This window comes from Lithobates pipiens, unplaced genomic scaffold (assembly GCF_037356315.1).
Source record: "Lithobates pipiens isolate NorthernLeopardFrog02 unplaced genomic scaffold, aLitPip1_a1.2 Scaffold_8, whole genome shotgun sequence".
NCBI classification, from domain to species: domain Eukaryota; kingdom Metazoa; phylum Chordata; class Amphibia; order Anura; family Ranidae; genus Lithobates; species Lithobates pipiens.
The window spans coordinates 469,357,064-469,382,625 of record NW_027507903.1 but is presented as its reverse complement, the minus strand read 5'-3'; the positions used below and the strand labels follow the sequence as shown (position 1 = coordinate 469,382,625).

General features: G+C 44.1%; 1 protein-coding gene across 1 annotated transcript in view; it reads right to left on the bottom strand.

Annotated features, from left to right (window-relative positions):
- The window catches only part of PTPRO (protein tyrosine phosphatase receptor type O), a 112,939-nt gene extending 110,616 nt beyond the window's left edge, over positions 1 to 2,323 (bottom strand). Inside the window, exon 1 of the mRNA XM_077468583.1 lies at positions 2,051 to 2,323. Within this exon, the coding sequence (XP_077324709.1) occupies positions 2,051 to 2,128 (78 nt within the window). The 5' untranslated portion in view covers positions 2,129 to 2,323. The remainder of the gene's footprint in view (positions 1 to 2,050) is intronic.
- Between the last annotated feature and the right edge of the window lie 23,239 nt (positions 2,324 to 25,562).

Here is a 25,562-nt window from a genome sequence, read left to right as displayed (position 1 = left end):
GTGCAATCGATCCATCCCAACTTCTACAACAGAGGTGATGGGGGGGGATAGGGTAGGGATGAGATCAGTGGTGGTGGGGGATGGGATCAGTAAGAGGCAGAGGTGGTGGTGGTGGGAGAGGATGGCACCACCACCGCTGCCACCCCCCCAAGTACTACCACTGCCTAACACCCCCCCCCCCCCCCCCCCCAAGTACACCACCGCTGCCACCCCTGCAAGTACTGTACGCCACCACCCCAAGTACACCACCACCACTGCCACCCCCCAAGTACCACCGCTGCCACCCCCTCAAGTACCACCGCTGCCACCCCTGTCACAGTTACTTTGCTGAGTAACTAATTACTTTTCCAATGTAGTAACCAAGTTACCAACGCAATTACTTTTTGGGAGAAGTAATTTGTAACTTAACTAATTACTTTTTTAAAGTAAGATGACCAACATTGCCTATCAGTGCTCATCATTGCCACCTTATCAGTGCCAAATCATTAGAGCCTATCAGTGCTGCGTCATCAGTGCCCATCAGTGCCGCCCCATCAGCGCCCGTCAGTGGAAAAAACAAAATTTTATGACAAAAACTAAGAAAAACTTTTTTTTTCTAAAAATGCTGGTCTTTTTTAGTTTGTTTAGCAAAAAAATAAAAACCCCAGAGGTGATTAAATACCACCAAAAGAAAGCTCTATTTGTTGGGAGAAAATTATAAAAAATTAGTTTTGGTGTTGCATGACTGCGCAATTGTCATTCAAAATGAGACAGCGCTGAAAGCTGGGCAGGAAGTGGCAAAAGTGCCTGGTATTGAAGTGGGTAAAGGAGCACTTTTGAGCACTCCAGCACTTTTTGTGGAATTATTGCACATCAAGCACTTTCATTACCTTCACTCATATATTGGCTTTCATTAATCAGCATTGTTTTTTTTTTATTGTGATTATATTTATTTGTATGCATGTTTGTTATCACTGCTTTAGACCCTGATCTGGGAGTAACAAAACCCAGAGAAAGCCAAAAGCCCAGTTTTCTCTGCTCTGAACAGGTCTTCACTCTGCATTTACACTGTGCCAGAGCCTAGAACTGTCACTGTAGATACACACATGCTATAATGGCAATGGGGGTTACTTACGAATGGCAAAACCACTTTGCACTACAAGTGCAAAGCGCACCTGAAATTGCACTGAAAGTACACTTGGAAGTGCAGTCGCTGTAAATCTGAGGAGAAGATCTGAAATGAAGGGAAGCTCTTCTAATTTTATCATCCAATCGTGTGCAAGCTAAAGTGCTGTTTTTTATTTTCCTTGCATGTCCCCCTCAAATCTACAGCGACTTTACTTCCAAGTGCAATTTCAAGTGCACTTTGCACTTGTAGTGCAAAATGGATTTGTCTTTAGTAAATAACCCCCAGTGTGTCCTATACACAAACACTATGGGTTTGATATACTAAAGACAAATACACTGTGCACTTTGCAAAGTGCAATTGCCCTCTGGAAGAGCAGTTGCTCCGGAGATTAGTAAATGAGCAGAAGCTCTGCCGACTTCTATCATCCAATCATGTGCAAGCAAAGATGCAAAGTTTTTCATTTTCCTTGCACGTGATTGGGTACTCTCTGCAAAGTGAAGCTTTACCTCATTTACTAAGCTTTGGAGCAACTACACTTGCAAGTGCACAGTCTATTTGCCTTTCGTAAATCAATGCCTATACCTGTAATGTCCCCTAGACACACACATTATATAGAAATGTCCCCTATACACAAATACATACATTATACGATAATGTCACCTATACAGACCCCATACACATGTACACACACTATACTACTAATATCCTTTAGGCATACATACATTAGATGGCAATGTCCCCTATACACAGATACAAGCGCACTATACCGCTTATGACCCCTATTCATAGATACATGTGCACTTTGTGGTAACGTCCTCTGTACACAGATTCATTTGCCCATTTACAGATATATAAACAGTATACATTCAATTCCTTCCTCCAGATGCTGACACACTGTGAGCAGATAGTAATAGATAGTAAGAGAGAGAGGCCATTTCTCACCTGAACCCAGAGCCCCAGTATACACAGGATGGAGGGAATCATTGAAGCGTACAATCTTCTCCTCTGCTCCGTCACCATTGATGTGAAGTGTCAGCAGACAGACAATAGCCGAGGCTTGGAATGTGGAATGGAGGCCTGATGTTAGTGTGTAGCCAGGAATCATTGAGGAGAAGACAGAGCCGAGATGAGGAGACATCTGCATCTCCTCTCATCAGGACCAGAGAGATCCCTCCTCACATGACATCATTCTCTGCCAGCTCACTGCCCCTCCTGCAGCAGATTATTCTATGCCTTCCACTGCACACACCCAGGATTGCCTTCCCACTAATATTAAACAATGCCAAGACAACTGCACTGTCCTTGGTTCCTATTAAATACTTTTTTATAATGAAGAGCAGCCTCAACTAACACACTGCTTTAATTTCAGTGCCCCCCCTCGCCACCTTCACTGTCCCTGGACTCCATGACATAGTACCTGCTAACAACTTGCTTCAATCTCATTCATTTCTGCACCACCTTCAGTGTCTCCAGACTCCATGACACAGTCTGCACCAGTATCCGCTTCTATTTCATTGTCCTCTGTGCCACCTCCATTGTGCCTAAGTCTCCTGACACAGAGTCCACCACCTCTACCCTCCTGGAATAACCTGCTTCAGTTTTAATGGGTCTGGTTCCTGGACACTAAATTTGACCCCATTTTCTCCTCTGTGATCTCTAATGAACTGTCAAATAATGCGCCATATTTACTATCAGCTGTTTTTATGACTGAACCCAAACTGTGTTTTGAGGAGCACTTATCTCACAACCACCCCCCCCCCCCCAACCTTTCACTATTTAAGTGTTTAACCTTTACAAAAAGTGATCTGCAGTAGATTGCTTTTTAGAGGTGTTTACATAGTAGAAGACGTTGAAAAAAGACACAAGTCCATCAAGTCCAACCTATGTGTGTGATTATTTGTCAGTATTACATTGTATATCCCTGTATGTTGTGGTCGTTCAGGTGCTTATCTAATAGTTTCTTGAAACTATCGATGCTCCCCGCTGAGACCACCGCCTGTGGAAGGGAATTGCAACATGCAGTGAGGAGGTGATATTTTGCCTTCTTGCTGCCTATTAAAACCCTGTAAATGCCACACGACCATGCTCAAACCACGTGCAATGCACGCTATTGCAGATCAATTGCAGCACCACCACATTCACTTGAGTGGATCGTGTTCGGCAACAGTACTGCCTGCCAAATGCAACAGGGGGATGGATCATTATTACTGCATGCCGCGGTATGTGTACAACCCCATCTGACTGCCTTTACAGCTTCAGGGTCCGTTCACACAGGGACAACTCAGATCCGACTTCAGGTCGCCCCTAGTCACCTCTGGTCGGACAACATTTAAAAATCAATGTAAGTGAATGAGAGCCATCTTAATGCACGCTACTGAAGTCGCTTCAACTTCAGAAAAGGTTCCTGTACTACTTGAATCCGACTTGTAGGCGACCGGTACCCATTGATTTCAATGGAGGTCACCTCCAAGTCGGATCTCCGTCTATACGCATTATCAGCTCTCAAAAGGGAACTCCACGCCAAATTTATGAAAAAAAAATTGGCGTGGGTTCCCCCTCCGAGAGCATACCAGGCCCTTAGGTCTGGTATGGATTCTAAGGGGAACCCCCTACGCCAAAAAAAAACGGCGTGGGGGTCCCCCCCAGATCCATACCAGACCCTTTCCTGAGCACGCTACCTGGCCGGCCAGGAAAGGGGGTGGGGACGAGCGAGCACCCCCCCTCTTGACTGTGACATCGTAAGGGGTGGGGTCACCATGTGACATCAACCGGTGACCCCGCCCCTTGTCCCTATATAAGTCACCGTGCACCGCGTCTCTGGCATTGCGGCCGCAGAGAGCGTCGAGTCAACATCTCCAGAAGAAGAAGAACGGGCGGCGACGGCGGCGACAGAAGACCAGTCCACCACTAGTAAAAGAGCTGGAATAAGAAGCGGTGGCCCGGCAAGAAGAACCGAAGAGGGGGACAAGACCCCCGAAGTCGGAAGAAGAGGGCGGCGACAAAGAAGAAAGCCGGGCTCCTCCGCTAGCAAAAGAGCTAGCAGAAGATAGCGGAGGAGTCCGGCGAGACGACCCCCGAAGACAGAAGACCCCCCGGAGCTGTGCAATAAACTATTTTAACCCTGTGTTGTGTTTTTTTTTACTTTTTTTCACAGGTGAATGGGTAGGGGTACTTTGTACCCCATACTCATTCACATAGGGTGGGGGCCGGTATCCGGGGCCCCCTTATTAAAGGAGGGGCTCCCGGATTCCGATAAGCCCCCCACCCGCAGACCCCGACAACCAACGGCCAGGGTTGTCGGGAAGAGGCCCTTGTCCTCATCAACATGGGGACAAGGTGCTTTGGGGTGGGGGGGGCGCGCGGCCCCCCTTTCCCCAAGGCACCCCCCCATGTTGAGGGCACGCGGCCTGGTACGGCTCAGGAGGGGGGCGCTCGCTTGTCCCCACCCCCTTTCCTGGCCGGCGTGCTCGGATAAGGGTCTGGTATGGATCTGGGGGGACCCCCACACCGTTTTTTTCGGCGTAGGGGGTTCCCCTTAGAATCCATACCATACCTAAGGGCATGGTATGCTCTCGGAGGGGGAACCCACGCCAATTTTTTTTCAGAAATTTGCCGTGGAGTTCCCCCTTCAGAGCTCATTCTCTGATTGGCCACGGCAAAAGTCGCCTGGCCTGGGGCGACTTAAAGTCGTGTTGTAAGTCGCCCCAGGTCATGTTCAAGTCGTCTCCAAGTTGCCTCACAAAGTCGTCCTGGAAGTCGTGTCGCCCCTGTGTGAACGGACCCTTAAGGAGGTAGTAAAAATGCAGCTTAGCCACCCCACCTGCAAGTTTAAAGCATACGTTAACATCTTCACTAGGAAAAAAAGCTAAGAAAGTAAAAAAATAAAAAATTTGTGGTGAATCGCTTTTTAGAAGGTTTTAACAGGTGGTGAGGAGGTGATATGTTACCCACTCTTTGCCTGTTTTAACCCTGTAAATGCCACACTACCACACTCCATGTGGTTGCAGGGAAGTTGCGGTGGCATATATTGCCTCATTGCCTCACTTGCTTTAATCCTGTAAATACCGAACCAACACACTGCAACCACATGCATTGAATGCAATTGCAGGACAGTTGCAGCACCATCACATTCAGTTCAGTAGGTCACGTCTAGTAGAAGTACTGTCTGGAGGAATCATTATTGGCGCATGCCATGACATGTGTACAACCCCCTCTGGCTACCTTTGAAACTTAAAGGATAAGTTCACCTGTAAAAAAATAAATGTACATTTTTTTTTTTTGCATGTATAAAACTGTGCATTTAAAAAAAAAAAATTATAAGGTGCCCGCAGACTCTCAACATAGCTGTTTGCTGATACCTCTTATGGACAGGCAGTTACCTGAGAGCAGGAAGATTAATGAACTATGAGAGCGTTCACCAGCGTCATCGTACTTCATGGAGAACTCCAAGCTGTCAGCTGCAATGGCTGAGGGTACTCATAGGCATTCATTCACAGGAAACTGAATGAATGGCATGGCCATATGGGAGCCCTGAGTGGCCGCGCTGCTGTCACAATGTGATAGCAGGTGTGGGAAATAGGTCCACCCCCCCCCCCCCCCCTCCACACACACACACACACACACGCTGTGACAGGGAGGGGGGATTGGAGAGGAAAGGCTGCAGATACAGGAACATGTTATGTGTTGCACCCTAAAAACTGATGGAACATGTAACATGATCCAAAAGTGGACTTATCCTTTTTATGGAGGGTGGTAAAAGTGCGTAAAAAGAGCCCTTTTACATTCTCACTAAAAATGAAAACATTTTTTATGGGAAAATAATACCAACAATCATTTTTTTTTTAATTAACAAACCCCACAGTTTCAGTGCAAGCCTCTACCAAATGGTTGAGAGGTCACATCTGTGTCGTGGTGCAACATCACAAAAATTTTGGGGGGTATTAGATCTACTTTATTCCTTGTGGTATGCTATGAAGCATTGACAGTTTGCATTCAAACAGGGGGATGTGTTGTATTTCCTACACTTCCCTCCCACAATATCCTTTGGGCAGAGGTTGCACCACCACTGCTTGTCACAGTAGAATGACAAATATCACATTGGCAGTTGTCATAATGCACATCAGATTGTGGTTGTGAGGGACTTGGGGTGTAATGCTTGTTCTGAGATGACATGATGGTAGAGAGGAGGATGATGGTCAGCTACAGTAACTTTGGATGCTGGCTTGTTGACTTGCTTCACATTTGACTTGAATGGAGTGTCCCCCAGAGGTCAAAGGTCAAGTGTCAGGCTGACCCACCCCCACCAAAGTGTTCCGCCTACCCCAACTAAGTCGGGGCATGAACAAGTCGGGGCATGAACAAGTCGGGGCTTGAACAAGTCGGAGCAAGCGGGACAGTTGCAGCACCATCACATTCAGTTCAGTAGGTCGCGTTTAGTAGAATTACTGTCTGGAGAACTCCAAGCTGTCAGCTGCAATGGCTGAGGGTACTCATAGGCATTCATTCACAGGAAACTGAATGAATGGCATGGCCATATGGGAGCCCTGAGTGGCCGTGCTGCTGTCACAATGTGATAGCAGGTGTGGGAAATAGGTCCAACCGCCTCCCGCTGTGACAGAGAGGGGGGATTGGGGAGGAAAGTTTGCAGATACAGGAACATGTTATGTGTTGCACCCTAAAAACTGATGGAACATGTAACATGATCCAAAGGTGGAGTTATCCTTTAAGGAGGGTGGTAAAAAAGCATAAAAAGAGCCCTTTTACATTCTCACTAAAAATGAAAACATTTTTATGGGGAAATAATACCAACAATCAATTTATTTTTTAATTAACAATTTTGGGGGGTATTAGATCTACTTTATTCCTTGTGGTATGCTATGAAGCATTGACAGTTTGCATTCAAACGGGGGGATGTGTTGTATTTCCTACACTTCCCTCCCACAATACCCTTTGGGCAGAGGTTGCACCACCACTGCTTGTCACAGTAGAGCTACAGTAACTCTGGATGCTGGCTTGTTGACTTGCTTCACATTTGACTTGAATGGAGTCCTGTACATTCATATTAACATTACTTTGAAACCATGATAGAAATGCTTAAAAATCATACTGATATTGTTTTTTTCATCCAATTTTTTTTTAAATAACATTAAATATATGATATTAGCAATAGTGAGTTTACATGCAAAACTGCAACATAGTGTGAAGTGGAAAGGGTACGGAGTAACACACCTTAAATATTTTACAATGGAGTACTATTGTCGTTTGAAGTCCTGCAGAGGAAATGTAACATACCTTCCTTGATGCATTTCTATATGCAGTTAGGACACGCTGTTGCGGCTCAGAGCAAGTCATCTGAGTAGATTCTATCCCAGACCCCCTTGTTTAGACTCATTAGGGATGCTGAGTCCTCCAAAGGTTTTATTTCGCAAACCTATGCTATACTTTTGCATTTTTTCTTGAAATGATATCCATACGAGTGATGAAGAAAATTAAAAGGGATGTGGGAAAACCAATCAATGATGACCTGCTCATTGAACGTGACACAGAGATCGACCCAATTATACATTAACTTGCGGATACATTATACTCCTCATAGGTTACATACAATGGGTCTATCACCAATGGCTACTTGTTACAGGTGTAAATGTGATAATGGTGACTTGATTCATCTACTATGGCAGTGTCCAATATTGCATCCGTATTGGAGGGGGGTGGTGGATACCCTTAATAAGGTTGCCCCTTCTGCTTGACCCAAAATCCTGCTCGCTTGATGTACTTCAGGATCGTAAATTAATAATGCTACATTGGAAGTCTGAGGATCCTCCTACAGTTGGGGAATGGATTAGACATGTGCATGACAAAAAAATTAGTTTAATTTTGTTTTGATTAGTTAATCTAGTTATTTCGATTCGTTAAATTCAGTTGATTCGTTCAATCCACATTCAGGATTCATATTCGGAATTCGTGTTTGGAATTTGTATTCTGAAGTTTTCAAATTCAACGATTTTTTTTTCAGATTTGAAACATTTCGATACATTTTTAATTGGCTGAATCGAAAAGTTTAGCTTATTTTTTTTCAATTTGAATGTAGCAAAATGAACAAACAAAAAATCAAATGATTGCAATGACTCTTTAAATCACCATTGGCTTAACTAAAACAGCATTATTTCAAAATGGTATTCAATTTGAATTTCAGTCCGAATTTCTGAAATTACGATGAATTTCGTTTCGTTATTCGGAGCATTCGGTAAAATTAATTTAAATTGTAATTTGAGTATTCAGATATATCCGAATAATGAAAAATGTGTCTGAATATTGCTAGGGAACGAAACAAACCGCACATGTCTAGAATGGATTAATAATGTGGGTAATGCACTGTGGATGGAAAGATTTATATATCAACACAGAGGCTGTCCACCCAAATATGAAAAGCTATGGGATCCCTGGTTAGATGTCCCTGAGCTTGCCCCGGTTGACCTAACTATGGACAGATTACTCAGGCTTTAAGTGTTTCTAAACCCACAATTCAGTCTGTAAATGCAGTAAAGCATGCTTGTTATACTCACTGTGGAACCTAAGGGGTTAATCCTCTGCACTGTATAAAAAGGTTGTGTGATCCTGTCTCTCTGATCCTTCTCTTCTTCCACTGACTCCAGGCCATTTCCTGATAAAATAGAGCATTAGGTGACAGACTGCACATGCTCAGTTTGGTGTGTATTGCTAGAGAGGTTTTTTTTTATCTTGGGAGAGTGCATGTGATCAGCACAGGGCCAATCAGTGCTGTTCAGACTGAGGATCAGGTGAAAATGAAAACTCCTTCTACAAGCTTTAAGAAGACAGTGATACAAGTCACAAGTCTGCTCAAACTGCTGATGAGAAAAGGTATTCATCAGTTTATATTTACTAAAACTATTGAATTTCCATGGTCTGTGTACTGTGGGAGACCAGATATAGTGAATGCAGGGTCCTGGGTTTAGTAACACTTTAATGCTGGGTAGAGCTGTAATTTGCTACCAAATCTTTATACATTGGGCAAAAAGGAAAAGGTCTGGTGTCACCCGCAAACCACTTCCATCCCAATATATGCAGCAAAAAACAGGAAATCTCCACGGGACTTTAAATGAGGTGAATGCGGTTAGCCAACAATTGACAGAGTAAATGCAGTCTCAAAATGTATTAAAATTGTCATGTAAACATAAGCACGAACCATAGCCAAGCCACTGAAATGATACATACAGTAAAAAATGTCATTACACGTATCATGGTATAGAATGTAAATTGCGAAGTACACAGACGTGAAAAGTATCCCAACGCATGGCCATGCTCGCTTCATCAGGGGTAGATGCGTGTATAGTGCATCTGTAGGGGGTATAATGAACCTATTATACCATATATATCAGCACAGACATGGTAGGATTCCGCTTGCCCCCTTCTGGCCCCCATGGGGGATTATTAGAAAGTTATCCACTTTTCTAAATGGTTCACTCACTGTCAGGTATGCCTTCATGTTTAATCAATCCTCTAGTGCAGTGGTTCTCAACCTCTCTAGTGCTGTGATTCCTTGATAAAATTTCCCAAGTTGTGGGGACCCCAACATTAAAATTATTTTCGTAGCCTGTGTTGTCAGCACCCAAGGCAAAACAAGTAATTTGCGCCCCTAACCCATGGACAGTTAGTACTCCCTGAATCCCTTCCACTTGTACAGTATTAAAACCCCTTATGGTACATTTTAAGATGTACCACTCATTCTCTTTGTTCTCCTTTCTTACGGTTATATCTCTCTCTATCCTAATTTCTTGTGTTTTTTTCCCATCCCTCTCCCTAACCGTCTTTCTTGTTCTTTCTCTCCCTTTTTCTTTGTTCCTCCCCTCTTTTCCTCTCCCTTTCATGTATTCTCTATTTTTATTCCTTTTCTTACTCCTTGGATGGGGGGGGGTGCTGGGGGGAGTTCTGATCAGCCAACTTAGGTGCTCTTGATCAAGGTCATCTGCTGATCGCTGATCTGACAAATGTAGTGGGGACTTTTAATGGCAACTATAATCACAGGTAGTGTTAATCACTGTGTTTCCGGCTTCACTGTGTCTCAGACTTGGTGTCTCGCAGCAGTGACACCTATGGCAAAATCAGGAGATGAGGTCTCCAGCCCCTCCCACTTCACATTCCTCACCAGTCAGCTGACCTCTAGTTTTTGCCCCCCAGCCATGCCGTCATCTGAATGGGTGGCTACGGGCTCCAGGAACAACCCTGCTGGGCGTCTGCAAAAAGACTGAAGAGCAGTGTCACTTTCAGGAACAGCCCAGGATTCGTTGACCCCTGGCAACCTCCTCCTCATTTGACCCACGAGGGGTCCCAACCCCAGGTTGGGAACCACTGCTCTAGTGGAAGCGGTGTTCTTTGATCATTGAGAGAGGATGGCAGAATGATCTCCTGATTGAAATGGAAGGTGGTAGCTACCTTCGGAATAAACCGTTCTGTCGGTCTTAGGATTACTCTGTCCGGATAGAATATAAGGTACTTGCTTTGCTGAGGTTATGGAAATGAGGAAACACACCTTTAGCGTTAAGTCCCATTCTAAGGAAAACTGTTGCACATGAAAAATGGAGAGCGTGATAATGCTTCCAGGACTACTGACAGATCCCAAGTGGGGAATATCGGTTTTCTGGGGGACCTGATTTTCAGACATGCTCTCATGAATTGGATGACCAGGGCATTCACAGCCCATTTAATTCCTGCAATGGCTGATAGGGCTGACACCTGGACTTTTAAGGTACTTAAATTCAGGGCCTTGTCGAGCCCCATTTGCAAGAATTCCAGAACTTGGGCCACTTTTGGGAAAGCCAGATTCCAGGACTTCCGCTTGGCGACTGAGAGGATCTTCTGCCATACTTTTTGATATGTGCGGTGTGTGAAGCTTTTCCTGGCCTGAAGAAGGGTTGCTACCACCTAGTTAGAGCAACCAGACCCTATGAACCTTTGCCTCTAAGTTTCCAGGCCATCAGGTGCAGGCTCCCCTGAGGTGGGTGCAGAAACTGCCCCTAGGAAATAAGGTTCAGGGTTACTACAAAAGGTATCAGATCTTCCACAATGAGTTGCAGCAGCATCGTGAACCATGGCCTCTACAGCCAAAATGCAAATACCATCATGACAGTGTTCAAGGACCTCCTGAGCTTTGCCAGAAACCTTGCAATTAGAAGAATTGTAGGGAATATGTAACACAGGTAACAACAATGTCTGGGGAATGCCCAGGGAACAACCAAAGCCTACTTACCACCAGCTCGCAGACAACCAAATTAACCTGTCTAAGTCCACGTACACACGGTCGGAGATTTCCCCAACCAAATCCGTCGGATTTTGCCCGTCGGATTGAGTCCGACGGATTGTGCCCGAAACTGTTGCATACACACGGTCGGGCCAAGTTGTCTGATTTCGCGGTTGCCAAGAACGCGGTGACGTAAGCCGTGTACGGCGGGACTAGAAAAAGGAAGTTCAGCACCACGTCCGGCACTCTTTGGGCTCCTTCTGCTGATCTCGTGTTTTAGTAGAAGTTTGGTGAAAAACGATTCGCGCTTTTCAGATTAGTGATTCAGATCGCTACTGCTCTTCAGTTTCTGCTTGTCTTTGCGTATCTGATAATCAGTGCGTGCAGTCATTAAGTATTTGCTTCTCATTGTGGACTCTATCTTGGTATAGTACACTTTGAAAGGCATTTTTTATTGTCTGCTTGCTTCTGCTATTCAGGTCGTCCTTTCAGGCCTTGCTGTTTAGCGTTGCTTTCTGGTGTCCGTTCTGACCACCCGACCGTTTTCCAAACATGTTTCGTCTACGTACTCATCGTACAGCTTGTGCTGTGCAGGGGTTCTTACTTTGACTTTGACACAAGCATAAGGGCTTGTGTCAAAGTCAAAGTAAGAACCCCTGCACAGCACAAACTGTACGATGAGTACGTAGACGAACCTTCAGGACCTCAAGTTCTCTACAGGCATCTCCCCCCAGGCTCTGGGGATCATTATTCCAGAGACCTGTTCTGCCATCATTCAGCTCCTGCTGAAGGACTATATTATGCTAATTTTTAACCGTAAACATCACATTCTATGTATTTCATGATTGCTAATGTCTTGCATTTCTTTCCTCATTCCCTAATTACCACCATTGCAATATGCTCTAATTCATATGCTCTGCCCCATTGTCCTCATGCGGATTTGCCTCACTAACTTCCCCACCATGCTCTTCTTGGCTCATAAAACTAGAGTCTAGTCACTTGACAATGTCTTTTGGCAGCTCCATAGTATTGCTTTTCCCTAAACACCCCCTAAAATCTCTACAAATGTGATGTGTGTGCTTCAATTCATGCAAAGTGACCTTTTTATTGTTTTTTGGAGTTGTGCCAAACTCATTAGGAACCCCCCTCTCCCCAACTGTTACCTTAGCTGATAGCAATCTTCTATCTGATGACTTGACCCAACCCAATACACACTCTAAATACCTTTTTCATGATCACATTTATGGACAAATTCACCAAAGCATGTAGTGTAAGGGCCTGCCTCAATACTTTCAAATGCTAGTTTTATTTTTTAAACACATTAATTTTATTGCTAATGCTAATTGCTGTAATAGCAGAATGTCAAAATGTCAGAATGTAAAATTACTAGTTTGTTTTCTTGTGTCACTACACAGTGTCCTTCAACGCCACAGGAATGGCAGACTGTGGCCTCCCACTTTGCCATTTTTCGTCAAGTTGTGCCTTTTTCAGCACCAGTGCAAACCCAAGTTCAGAGTGAGATGAGGGGACAGTCTCTTCTTCAGATAATCTTATTATGTTGTTGGTCTGCTACACACACACCTTCTTTTTGTTAACTAATGTGTAGTGCATTACTGATCTAAATCATGCTCATTTTCAGCACCATGGCAGGAAAATGGCATGATTGTCCAAATTTACACATCACTGTGGGTGCTTTTTACTAAAGGCACATCCACTATGCACTACAAGTGCACTGCAAAAGTACACCTGAAACTGCACTTGGAGTGCAAAGTGGAGTTGCCTTTAGTAAATTGCACTCCTTCTCAGCGCAAACTAAAATTTCACTACAAATACATTGTAATCCCAATGAAAAAGGAAGCCACACATTGTTGAGAATTAAACTTTTTAATACAAGCACATTCATATGTGCGTTTAGTAAAGGTTTTTACAACACAACCAAGATATTTTGGGTATCCAAAACCCAGTTTAATAATATTTATTTTTGAGTTTTTTTTTGTGTAAACAGGCATGTATCAAAGCGTAAAATACAGAACACAGGAACTTACAAAGTTCAACTTGGAAAAGTCAAGACAATATCAGACATGAGTATGTACAAACTGGGCTGATATTGCCTTCATCACATGGGGTGTGACCCCTGAAAAATACAAATTTGGAAGATGCACACAGTGTGTCAACATGTGCTAACTCCCATCATGGGGGATCAATGTACATGCTTTGGGGCTGCAACCCCTTCATCTCAGACACTTTACACAAAACATGTACATTGATCCCCCATGATGTGAGATAGCGCATGTTTACACACTCTGTGCATCTTCCAAATTTGGAATTATGCTAAATCCACCTTTTTTTTTTCTAAAACAAAAATAAAACCCTATCTAGTTTTTTCGTTTTCACACTCTCCCCAAAACATCAATGATGTTCTTCATTTTATTTTTAACATCATTGATGTTTTGTTGTACAATTTCCAAATCCCTATTGCACCCCATTATCTCCCCGATCAAGATCTGGGCACTTTCACTGGTAAAACGGGAATCTTCCTCCACATGACCTAGAAAAAACAAACAAACACACCATGTAATCCAAATATGGTGATATACATTGATGAGCTTACCGGAAGCTGTGTTCTCCAACACTCACCTGTTGTGGTGACAATTTGGCCAACCTCCACAATCTCTCCTTCTTCCCCCTCCTCCTGCTCCTGCTCCTCTGTTTCTTCTTTTGGAAGTTGCCCTTCTTTGGGAGGGTTGTGGTCCCTGGTGTCCTCATGGACCCTGGTGTCCTCATACTTGCCGAGTCTTCTCTCCCCTATGAGAATGTAAACAAAGATTAATTAGCACACAGAGGGCATAAATAGGAATATGAAACATTGCTTGGAAGTGTTGTCCAATTGTTTTTTTGGGCCGAGTTGAAAGGTGAGAACATTATTGGTGCCACTTTGTTAAGCTGGAATACTTCCCTGCAGAACGATGTTTCATACGAACGAAACGAAACCATGACCTTGAAAGTGGCCATTTTAAAATGCACAACATGAAATCCAAGCACATGGAGCATGTATGCAAGCAAGAATAATCATATGAACACACGACAACTACTTACTTTTTTTAAGAACACGCTTGATCCTTACGTACTGCTCCTGCTCCCTCAGTTTCAGGTCTGACCAGCGTTTTCTCAGTTGATCCTTGGATCGGCGTACCCCAAAATTCTTCAGAAGACTCTTCACAACTTTATTCATGATCTTGGCCTTTCTGATATTTGGGTTTGGGTAAGGTCCATACTTCCCATCATAGTCGGTCCTGTTCAATATGTCGACCATCACCAACATCTCTCCAAAAGACATATTTGAGTCCTTAAATCTTGTCTTCCTGGATCGGGACGTTTCTGGCTCCGGGCTTTCCTCACCCTCCTCCTCGTTAGTGGAACTATTATTGCACACCTGCGTTCTCTCCGTCATGTGCTCTCCCCACTGCGCCGGAAGCAAAGGGGCGGGGAATAGTCTGGAAAGAACGTCAGGGGCGGGCAGAGTTTCACGCATTGCGCACTGTATATAAAACGCCACACATGTGTATCGTCTGTACGATCTGGGAGGAGAGTGTGAGGCATGGACGCGGCGAACGTCGAAACGAAGGTAACATTTTTTAATTTGTGCTTCACTAGACTAGACTGCTTGTATCTAGGCCGCTGTTGGGACAAGATTAGGAGGGATTTTAATTGCATTATTAGTATTTGAGGGTTTGTCTTGTGTTGTGTCTTGCAGACAAAATGGACCCATTCACCAATCCCAACTTTATGGGGCTCTTCCTCGAGCTATACATGGAGATGCCCTGCCTTTGGCAGTTCCACAACAAATTTTATTATGACAGATCCAAGAGGAACGCAGCACTGGAGAAACTGCTTGCTTTGGTGCAGATCAGGGTCCCCACGGCAGACATGACATATCTGAATCGCAAAATTGTGACCATGAAGCTTACATATTTCAGGGAGAGAAAGAAGCACCTGGAGTCCTTGAGAGCAGGAGATCCAGATGCTGTTTACTACCCCAGGATGGTGCACTTTGACAGGCTGCATTTTCTGTTAGACCAGGGGGTACCCAGGCCACCACTCAGGCCACCACTCTCCATGCTTCCTCCAAGGCATCCTTCACCCCCAGCTGAGGCTTCTGATGACCAACCTGGGCCTTCCAGGCAGCACCATGTGGTGGGGCCCAGCTTGAGATAGGTATTGCATTGTTGAACATATTTCTTGTGTTACATTTAATGATGTTAACTAGATGTTCTTATTAATCAGTAAGTTGAGATTTCTCCAAGTGGTTTACATCTCAATAGACAGTAGTGACCAAAAATGATTGGGGCGGGAAAGAAAAATGCTGGTGTCAGAATGATAGTCTGTTCTATTTGGTAACAGTCAAATAGCAAAAGCCAGGAGCACAAAATGTTGTGATTGATGATCAAAAAACTAAAACTATGTCCCCTTTTCATACACAGGAAGACCTCAGTCGGGGGGAGGCTGTGGCAAGTGGCAGCCAGGAGGTCCAACAACGCCCTCCTCCTCCTGCCCCAGCTAGAGGAGCCCAGCCACAGCCTGGAAGTATGCCTGGTGGGAAGTCCCAAGGAAGACCAGAGAGTGATGGCCTGGGATGAGTCTGGTGTGCCAGAAGATGCAGCCTCTTGAAGATCACCATCCTGGGGACAGAAATGGCATCTGAATTTCCTGCTCTCTAGGACTTCAGGAGCAGACTTCTCTCCCTGAGATATCTACTCCTCAGGCCAAACAATTTTTTTTATATCATTTATTCATGTCTGCCCTGGGGGCCAAAGGCTGCACCAAAGTTAATAAGTTTCTCCAGTGCTGCATTCCTAGTTTTATTTTCAAGCAAAAAAAATAAATTTTATTTTTGTTTGATTAAATACTTGTGTAATGTGTTTTCCTTCAAAAAGTAGAGTTTATTTGTGAGCAGGCAGGTACATTTCCAAAATACAAAGTGAAATAAATAACAAGGGGTACCAACACTAAACAACCTCCTGTAGATTAACAAATGAAATAAAAAAAATACAATAATGTTGTTGTTGTAAGTTTACACCCAAAAATAAAAAGTTCAAAAAAGGAGAAATGAGCAGTGTCTTTAAAGGAGATTTTTAGGGAATCCCCCCCCCCCCAAAAAACATCCAAAAAAACAACAAAAAAAAAAACATTGTGTAGATGTGACTTAAACTAAAATTGTATTGCTGAAATGGTTAAAAAAGAGTAATGAAATCCGTTCGGGAGAAGTGTGTGTGACTATGAGCATCAAAAGAAGTTCGTTCTTGCAGCATTGTAAAGAACAAGAGAATGCGCTTGATGACTGATTTTTTAACATTTCAGCCTGACGAATGTGCTATATCGCTTACGAGCAGTAGTTTTACGCGAACGAGCGCTTCCGTGCCGGAATTTGAATGTGAGCATGCGTGGCACTTGGTCTGATGAAAATGCTGTACACATGATTGGATTAGGTCCGTCCGGCCCAGTTGGTCGGGAAATCTTTCCAACATGTTGGAAAATTGGGTCGGACGGAGATTCGGACGGAATCAGTCCGATGCATACCCCACACAGTCGGATTATCTGACGACGCGGTCCGATAAGACTCATTCCGACAGATTCTCAGACCGTGTGTACAAGGGCTAACAGTATGCGTTAAAAACAGGGGTTTAGTCCACACGCATTTGCAAACGCTTGCGTGAGCCACAGAGCCACGTCAAGGCACCCTGGTATCTGTGGTCCTAACACTAACATATAAGTGTCCCCGCAGTGGAGGCACATGCATTCTGATGGTTAGATGAGAGCAGGTGGACTGAAGGGGAGCCACCCCTCCTTAAAGGTACAGGAGCACGCCAAACACCCAGCAAGAGCACAATGGCAGCAAAGGTGTTGGTGCACTGCTGGACCAATGCAAACACTACCGTGTTATCAAGAACTTGCCCACCACCCTCATCTATATCTGGCTATCGCAGTAAGTGGCTTTGGAAGGCTAAACAACAGGTAACAACAATGTCTGGGGAATGCCCAGGGAAAAACCAAAGCCTACTTACCACCAGCTCGCAGACAACCAAATTAACCTGTCTAACAGTATGCGTTAAAAACAGGGGTTTAGTCCGCACGCATTTGCAAACGCATGCGTGAGCCACAGAGCCACGTCAAGGCACCCTGGTATCTGTGGTCCTAACACTAACATATAAGTGTCCCCGCAGTGGAGGCACATGCATTCTGATGGTTAGATGAGAGCAGGTGGACTGAAGGGGAGCCACCCCTCCTTAAAGGTACAGGAGCACACCAAACACCCAGCAAGAGCACAATGGCAGCAAAGGTGTTGGTGCACTGCTGGACCAATGCAAACACTACCGTGTTATCAAGAACTTGCCCACCGCCCTCATCTATAGCTGGCTATCACAGTAAGTGGCTTTGGAAGGCTAAACAACAGGTAACAACAATGTCTCTGTGGATTAAAGGGCCTAGCTTCTCCCTTGGAAGATGAACCATGTTGGCTTGCATGTCCAGTAATGCGCCCAGAAAGACCATCCTTTGTGTAGGGCATAAGTTGCTCTTCTGGAGAATGGGGAGGCACAAGTACCTCCAAAAACTGGGATAAATTGGCATGTGGAAATATGCGTCGGATCAGCTTACAGACAGCATCCAAACCCCGAGACTGACTGCCAGCAGTATTGACTTAAGGTTCTCCATCTTGAAGGAGTCGAAAAAATGCTCTTGTTGGGGCCTTTTAGATCTATAACAGGACGAAGATCCCCTGTTTTTTTCCTTACAAGGAACAAAGGAGAGTAGAATGCTCTGCCCTGTGGAGATATAGGCACCAAAATAGCGCGTTTCTGAAGAAGGTCCATGATGTATTTGACCATTATCTTCCTTCTCTGATCTGAGGGAAGGCTAGTTGATGGGAGATCATCGCTTGGGGGTTTCCCTTGAACCGCCACCGAGTGGATACCACCCAAGGATCTGACACATGCTCCACCCACACCTGTGTGTAGTGTCTGAGCCTGACCCCTACCACCGCAGACTGGGCGGGCATGCCTCAAAAAGATTTTAGCTGGTCTGCCTCCGAAGAAGACTTGGATTTATGGTGGCCTAATAGAGAAGATTGTCCCTTCTTACCGTTCCTCTTGAAATCCCAACCTGGCCTTTGGGATCTGGTCTCTCTGTACTTATCTGGAAGATTGCGTCTGTGGGAAAGATCCCTCTAGGCTTTGGATTTCCTGTCTGACAAAATTAGACCTGACTTACCACCAATTACTTTGAGTCCAGCTTAGGGCTAAATAAGCTGACACCATAATAGGGGATTTACACCAATAAGACTTTGATGCGATATATGCTGCCCAATGTTTTAGCCATAGAGCTCTTCTGACTGTGACGGAAGACAGCATTGCTCTTCCGTACAAGGGAATTATGTCTACTGATGTTTCCACAACAAAGTCTCCTGCCAGCTTGAGTACTTGCAAGGTTGATATTGACTTCTCCTGGTCCGTTTCTTCGACTAGGAGCTTCTCAATGTTGGATGTCCAACCGGACTGGTCTGCAGGCACCTTCTGCTGACGTATATGCTTACTTCATTCCGTAATCCATTTTGCAGTCTAAGCCCTTGTACACACGGTCGGAGATTCCGACAACCAAATCCGTCGGAGTAATTCCGAAGGATTAATTCCGGAAGAGGTCCGGAAGTGATGTTGCATACACGCGGTCGGACTAAATTGTCGGAAAATCCGATTGTACATAACGTGATGACGTTATTTCGTTACAACGGGACTACGTTCAGGCTAGTAGCCAATAGCTTTGGTCTAGGAATTTGATCTGAGCATGTGCGGCACTTTGTCCGTCGGAGTAGGCTACACATGATCGGAGTATGTCCGATAGGAGCATTTTGTCGGAAAATTTTACTGGCAAGTTGGAAAACTTGGTCCGTTGGATATTCCGACGGAAACAGTCAGATGCAGAACACACACAGTCGGAATATCTGACAAAACGGTCCAATAGGACACATTCCGTCGGAATCTCAGACCGTGTGTACAAGGGCTAACACCTTCTGGAATGTTCCTGCTCCTTCCATGGGAAGGGCGACATGCCTGGCTAAGTGCATCAATCATTGATGCTGTGGGTTTACAGAGGGTTTACCCTGGTTCTTTTAATGGGTATAATCTTGTGAGCCTCCCACTGCCATTTGTCCTGAATAAGTTCATCGATAAAGGGGAAGGTCTCTGGCACCCTTTTGAATTTGGAAAAATATCTTCTGACTTTGAATGGTGCTTCCTCCACCTCCTGCCATGATGGCTTCCTTGTGGCAAATGGTTCTACCAGAGAATAATCAAATCCAGATGCCCCTTAAATTTCCTAATTTGCAGCTTCTAAGTCGGGTGCAGACGCCTCCAAAATTGACTGACGGATTCTCTAATTAATTTTGTTACCTCTCTGACATCTGTGTCTTTATCTTTAGTTGCCTCTTCCATGCAGGAGAGGCAGGCCAGCTTATCTAGTAGAGCTGGTGCCCCACCAACCCATTAGCATTATTCCTTGGGAGGGAGTGATAACCCCAACAGCAGTGCAGAGAAGGTGATCTTGCTTGCCATGAGTGATGATGATGGGAGGAAGACCTGAAGCGACTTTTCCTGGACCATCTGCTCTTGGAGGCGGAGGCATGCCCAGAGGGTTCTCTCCACTTTGCAGTCAAGATACAACAGAATCAGTTATGTGGCTCTCTTTTGATCAATGTTCACTACTTACCCAACCCCTTACCTTGTAAGCTGAGGGTGGTCTGCTTGGGCAGCGGTCTCCATAGACAGAAGGATAGAAACCTAAAGGATATAGTCCATGCATAGACAGACAATACATGTGAAACCCAGTGAAGTGACAAGCTAACATAGCCCCAAACACGTACATGCAATGTGCTAGGAAAAACAATACAAAGTTACATACCAGAAAAAAAGCAGGGTCCCAGCCTCTGTGAAGCAAAACCACCAGTGCAGCAGATTCATAAAGACAGGAATTACTTTTAAAAGTGGAGCTGACAGGTAGGAAGTGATGTAATTGCCGAGCATGCTCAGTGCGACCTGTTTGAATAATCGCTAGTGACACTGCAGAGGAGCGCGGAAGTGGAAGTGCAGGGATGCCAGCCACCATCGAAAACCGAGCAGAATAGTGCCCAGACAGCAAGAGGAGTAAAACTGCCCCCCCCCCCACAAAGTGGAGAGTCACATAGAGGAACTCTCCCCCAGAGACTGCAGCTGACCCAATATAGACCATTGACTGCACATCAAGGAGTGGTGAGTCGTCTCCTTTTTTTTCTCTGCCTTTGCTCTCTCTCTGTGGAGTTTATTTGTCCCACACAGACCTCAGCAGGATAGTCAAACACCGCAGCTAGAGACAAATTCTATCTGTTAAAGGACTGGTTACTCTATCATTCAGCACTAAATGTTATATACGTAGAACGTTGTACAAAAAAAAAAATTATATATATATATAAATACATATATATATACACAGAGACTTAACAGGAGGGGGACGTTAGTAAGAGGAAGGGCAGGTGTATGATCATCAAAAAACATAACGGAAGTTGGAGATTCCACTGCATCCTTCAGAAGTCACAGCAGATATCATATACAGATACAGTGTATAGTTCATACATCAGGAGAGACTGCCACCTGGACTAAAACACTGTAAACTGAATGGCAAAGGTCGGCTAAGGTTAAAAAAACTCCATCACCACCTTCTATACAGTATATAACAAAGGAGAAAGTTAAAAATGAAAATTAAACATAAACATAGAGTCCAGTCATGAGGGGGAGATCAGAAAGGGGAGGGGCAGTCACAAAATCACCCAAATTGAGCTCAAGCCCAGGATCAACAAAAAAGTATATGTCCCAAGAAGGAGGATCTGAGGAACAGACAATGGAAAAACAACAAGAAAACCAGGTGAAACAGATGGTATACAAAATAGAAGACCAAGAAAACCGTAGCAGAAGAAAAAAATATGAGAATACGTGGCCTACCAGAACCAACAAATGGTGAAGACTTAATGGAAAAATATTTAACTAACTTTTGGGTAGAGAAGAAGCCCGACCCAATAAGGATCAAAAGAGTCCACAGGATCAGAAGACCACAGGCAGGGCAGGACTTACCATTGGGCTTGACTGGGCTCAAGCCCATGGGCCCCACCCAATAGGGGGCCCCGCCAAGATACATAGCCGAGTGTACTCGGCTTGGCTCCGTTCACAGTCATGCCCAGTCCCGCCCTATGATGGACATAACACGGGGACTGGGTGGGACTGTGAGCCGAGCCGAGCCGAGTACACTCGGCTACTCTCCGCTCGGGACTGCGAGAGGAACCGCGAGCCACTGAGAGCCACCAAGAGGACTTTGTATCTCGGCGGTGCCATTTCTAAACTTCAAGACTGCAATGACAAGGCTGAAAATTACACTGGACAAGGCTGCAGATGGATGGACAAGGCTGCAGAAGGACACTGATAAGGCTGCATTGATGGGCTTGGGGTGTGTGTTATATGCTGGCGCATGTTATACACCGATAAATATGGTAATGTATAGAAGGTAGGGCCCGAAAGTGACTCCAGCCCAGGGGCCCCCACCACCCTAAGTCCTGCCCTGACCACAGGATATACCAACAGAGGCCCCAGGAGACATTGTTATAAGATTCCAGAATTATGAAGAAAAAAACCAAATATGGGGAAATATGAGGGGGAGGCCACCATTAAAATACGCAAGCTCCAGATTTTCCTGGATGTATCATATGAGACAGGAGACTGCTAAAACCCGCCTTGGAAGTAAACTACAATGTATGGTACAACTGGGGCTTTCCAGCGTGTTTGGTAGGCCAGAAAGAAGGACGCACTGCAAAACTGAGACTCCTAGAAGAACTACAAGAATTTTGTAAAAAAACTAGAAATCCCTATACCAGATCTACCTAGATGGACATTAAGTAGAAGAGAGGGGAAAAACACTCAAGAAGAAGATAAATGGCAACTGATCCTTAAGAAAAAATAACGTGAACTGAAATAGGAAGCAAGGGAAAAGACCGGTGGGGTTGCATGGCCTTGGGGGGGGGGGGGGGGGAGGGCTGGGGAGAAACAAGAGGAAAATAAGATATAATGGATGAATAACCTGGACACCTGGTGGGGCTCAGACCCATCTTCCTTAATTGTGAGATGGGTTAAGTAGGAGCACCAGTTAGAGCACCACTCTAGAATAGGAGAAAATAAGGCAGGGAGGCCTTAAATAGAAACTATATGATTCTGCTCCATAGTCAGGAAAAGGTCCAAAATACAACAAAAAAGTCATAGATATGGCAGGAGGAGGATGGGAGGGTGGTGAGATGGGGAAGGGTGGGGGAGAGGGGGCGGGAGGGAACCCTTGGCCTTTTTGATTTCCCAATTTTTCCACAGGGCTAAACTCCCTCTCTCGGCTCTAAAGATCCCTTTAAGCCCCTTCCCCTATATGGGGGACAAAGCTACAAGGGGGGGAGAGGAGGGAGGGGTGACGGGAGATAGAGAACTTAAATGACAACTATAAATTCTTTAAGATATAATGTAAGGGGGCTGAACGCCCCACAAAGGTATAACGTATTAAGGGAGATTAAAAGATACTCTGCGGTTATAATATTTCTACAAGAGACACGTATAGCATTAGACACAAATGTTAATTTATACTCAAAACTCAACATGGTACTATGGATACTCCCCAATTAGAAGAGTGAAAGGGGTAGCAATAGGAATGCCAAGAGATCTCAGATTTATATTGGCAGATAGGAAAGTAGACCCAGAGGGACGTTATCTATTTCTGAAAGGAAACCTACAGGGGACAGAATGTACATTGGCTAACATATAGTGTCCCAATAAAAACCCAAAAGAATATTTAACCACTTCAGCCCTGGAAGATTTTACCCCCTTCCTGACCAGAGCACTTTTTACAATTTGGCACTTTGCCGCTTTAACTGACAAATGCGCGGTCATGCAATGCTGTACCCAAACTAAATTTGCATCCTTTTTTTCCCCATAAATAGAGCTTTCTTTTGGTGGTATTCTGCGTTTTTTATTTTTTGCGCTATAAACAAAAACAAGGCGACAATTTTGAAAACAAAAGCAATATTTTTTTACTTTTTGCTATAATAATTATACCCAAATTAATTTTTTTAAAAACGATTTTCTTCATCAGTTTAGACCGATATATATTTTCTAAATATTTTTGGTAAACAAAATCTCAAAAAAGCGTATATTTATTGGTTTGCACAAAAGTTATAGCGTCTACAAACCAAGGGCAAAAATTTATGGCATTTTTATAAAAAAAATTTTTTTTACTAGTAATGCCAGTGATCTTCGATTTTTAGCAGTATTGCAACATTGTGATGGACAGATTGGACACTTTTCACACCATTGGGACCATTGACATTTATACAGCGATCAGTGCTATAAAAATGCACTGATTACTGTGTAAATGTCAGTGGCAGGGAAGGGGTTAACACTAGGGGGCGAGCAAGGGGTTGAATGTGTGTTCCCTCAGTGTGTTCTAACTGTATGGGGATGGGACTGAGAAGGAGATGAGACATATCTCTGTTCCTACTTACTAGGAACAAACGACATGTCTCCTCTCCTCTGACAGCACAGGGATTTGTGTGTTTATACACAAAAAATTCCCATGCTGGCGCTCGTGCACACGATCGCATGTGGCCGGTAGCGATCGCGACCGCCAGCCATGCGCATCGGGTCTCCTGTCTTGCAGCGGGCGCGCACCCTCTGGTGGCCAAAAAAGGGAAGGATGTACGCATACGGGATTTCGCCCAGGAGAGCCATTCTGTTGTAGTATAGCTGCGTGAGCCAGTTGGGAATCGGTCAAAAGAGGTTTTAGGCAAACGAATGGACTTAAAAAAAGGCATATTAATTTTGGCAGGAGACTTTAATTTCTGTATGGACCCACGAATGGATAGTACAACACATGCACTAGGGACTGGCGACTACCAGTTAAGAGTGATCAAGAAAAAAATTACACCAATGCAAACTGGGGGATGTCTGGAGGGCTCAAAATCCATGAGTGAGGGATTACTCTTTCCATTCTCCTTTGCATTAAATGTATTCAAGATTAGATTATATCCTGGTGGAACACAGACTTCTGGAGACAGTTGAAAAGTCCTCCATTGAAATAACATCACTCTCAGATCACGCCCCAGTAATAGTGAAGTTGAGATTTACGGGAAAACAAAACAGGGAAAATACATTGAAGCTAAATGAAGATTTAATACAAGACATACAAATAGGAGATAAAATAAAAAATGAGATATAACAATATTTTATGCTGAAAGTGTCCCCTGACTTGTCAAAAGCCATAACATGGGAAACACATAAAGCTTATATCAGAGGTGTGTTGATATCTATAGGTGTGAGAAAGAAGAGGGAAAAGGCAATAGAAATGGAAAGGGTAATAAAAGAAATATGAGTTGGAACAGATACATAAAAAGAAAGGTGACACTGAAGTACAACAGACATAAACAATAATAAGACTCAATGAAACAAGAAAGGTCTTTAATAAGGTAGTGAAAGATAGATGCAAATGGGGGAGCAAACCAAGAAAAATATCTTGCAAATACCCTAAAAAAATAAAAAGTTGTTAACTTATATAGAAAAGATTTAAAATATGAAAGGAGAGATGGTGTATGAAACATCAGAAATAGCAAAGGTTTCCCTAGGTTATTATAGCACCCTATACTCAGTAAGGGAGAAGGAGACAAGAGTAGTAGAGGAAAAAAGGAAACAACAAATACAAGAATATCTAACTGAAGTACAACTGAATGTTGGTAGATAAACTACAGGAGTTGGAAGATCCAATAACACAAGAGATCAGAAAAACAATAAATAGTACAGCAACAGGAAAGAGACCGGGACACAACGTATTTACAGTCGGATACTATAAAATATTTAAACAACTAATCCCAAGAATGAGTGTATACCTGAATAAATTAGGGTAGAGGGAGTAAATTAGAAGAGAGTCATTATTGGCATATGTAACAGTAATACCTAAGGAGGGAAAAGATACAACATTATGCTCTAATTATACACAATAGCATTATCAAACGTGCATACAAAACTATATGCAAAAATATTAGAGACGAGATTAAAAAAGCTGATTCTGGAGTGGATCCACGCAGATCAGACAGGGTTT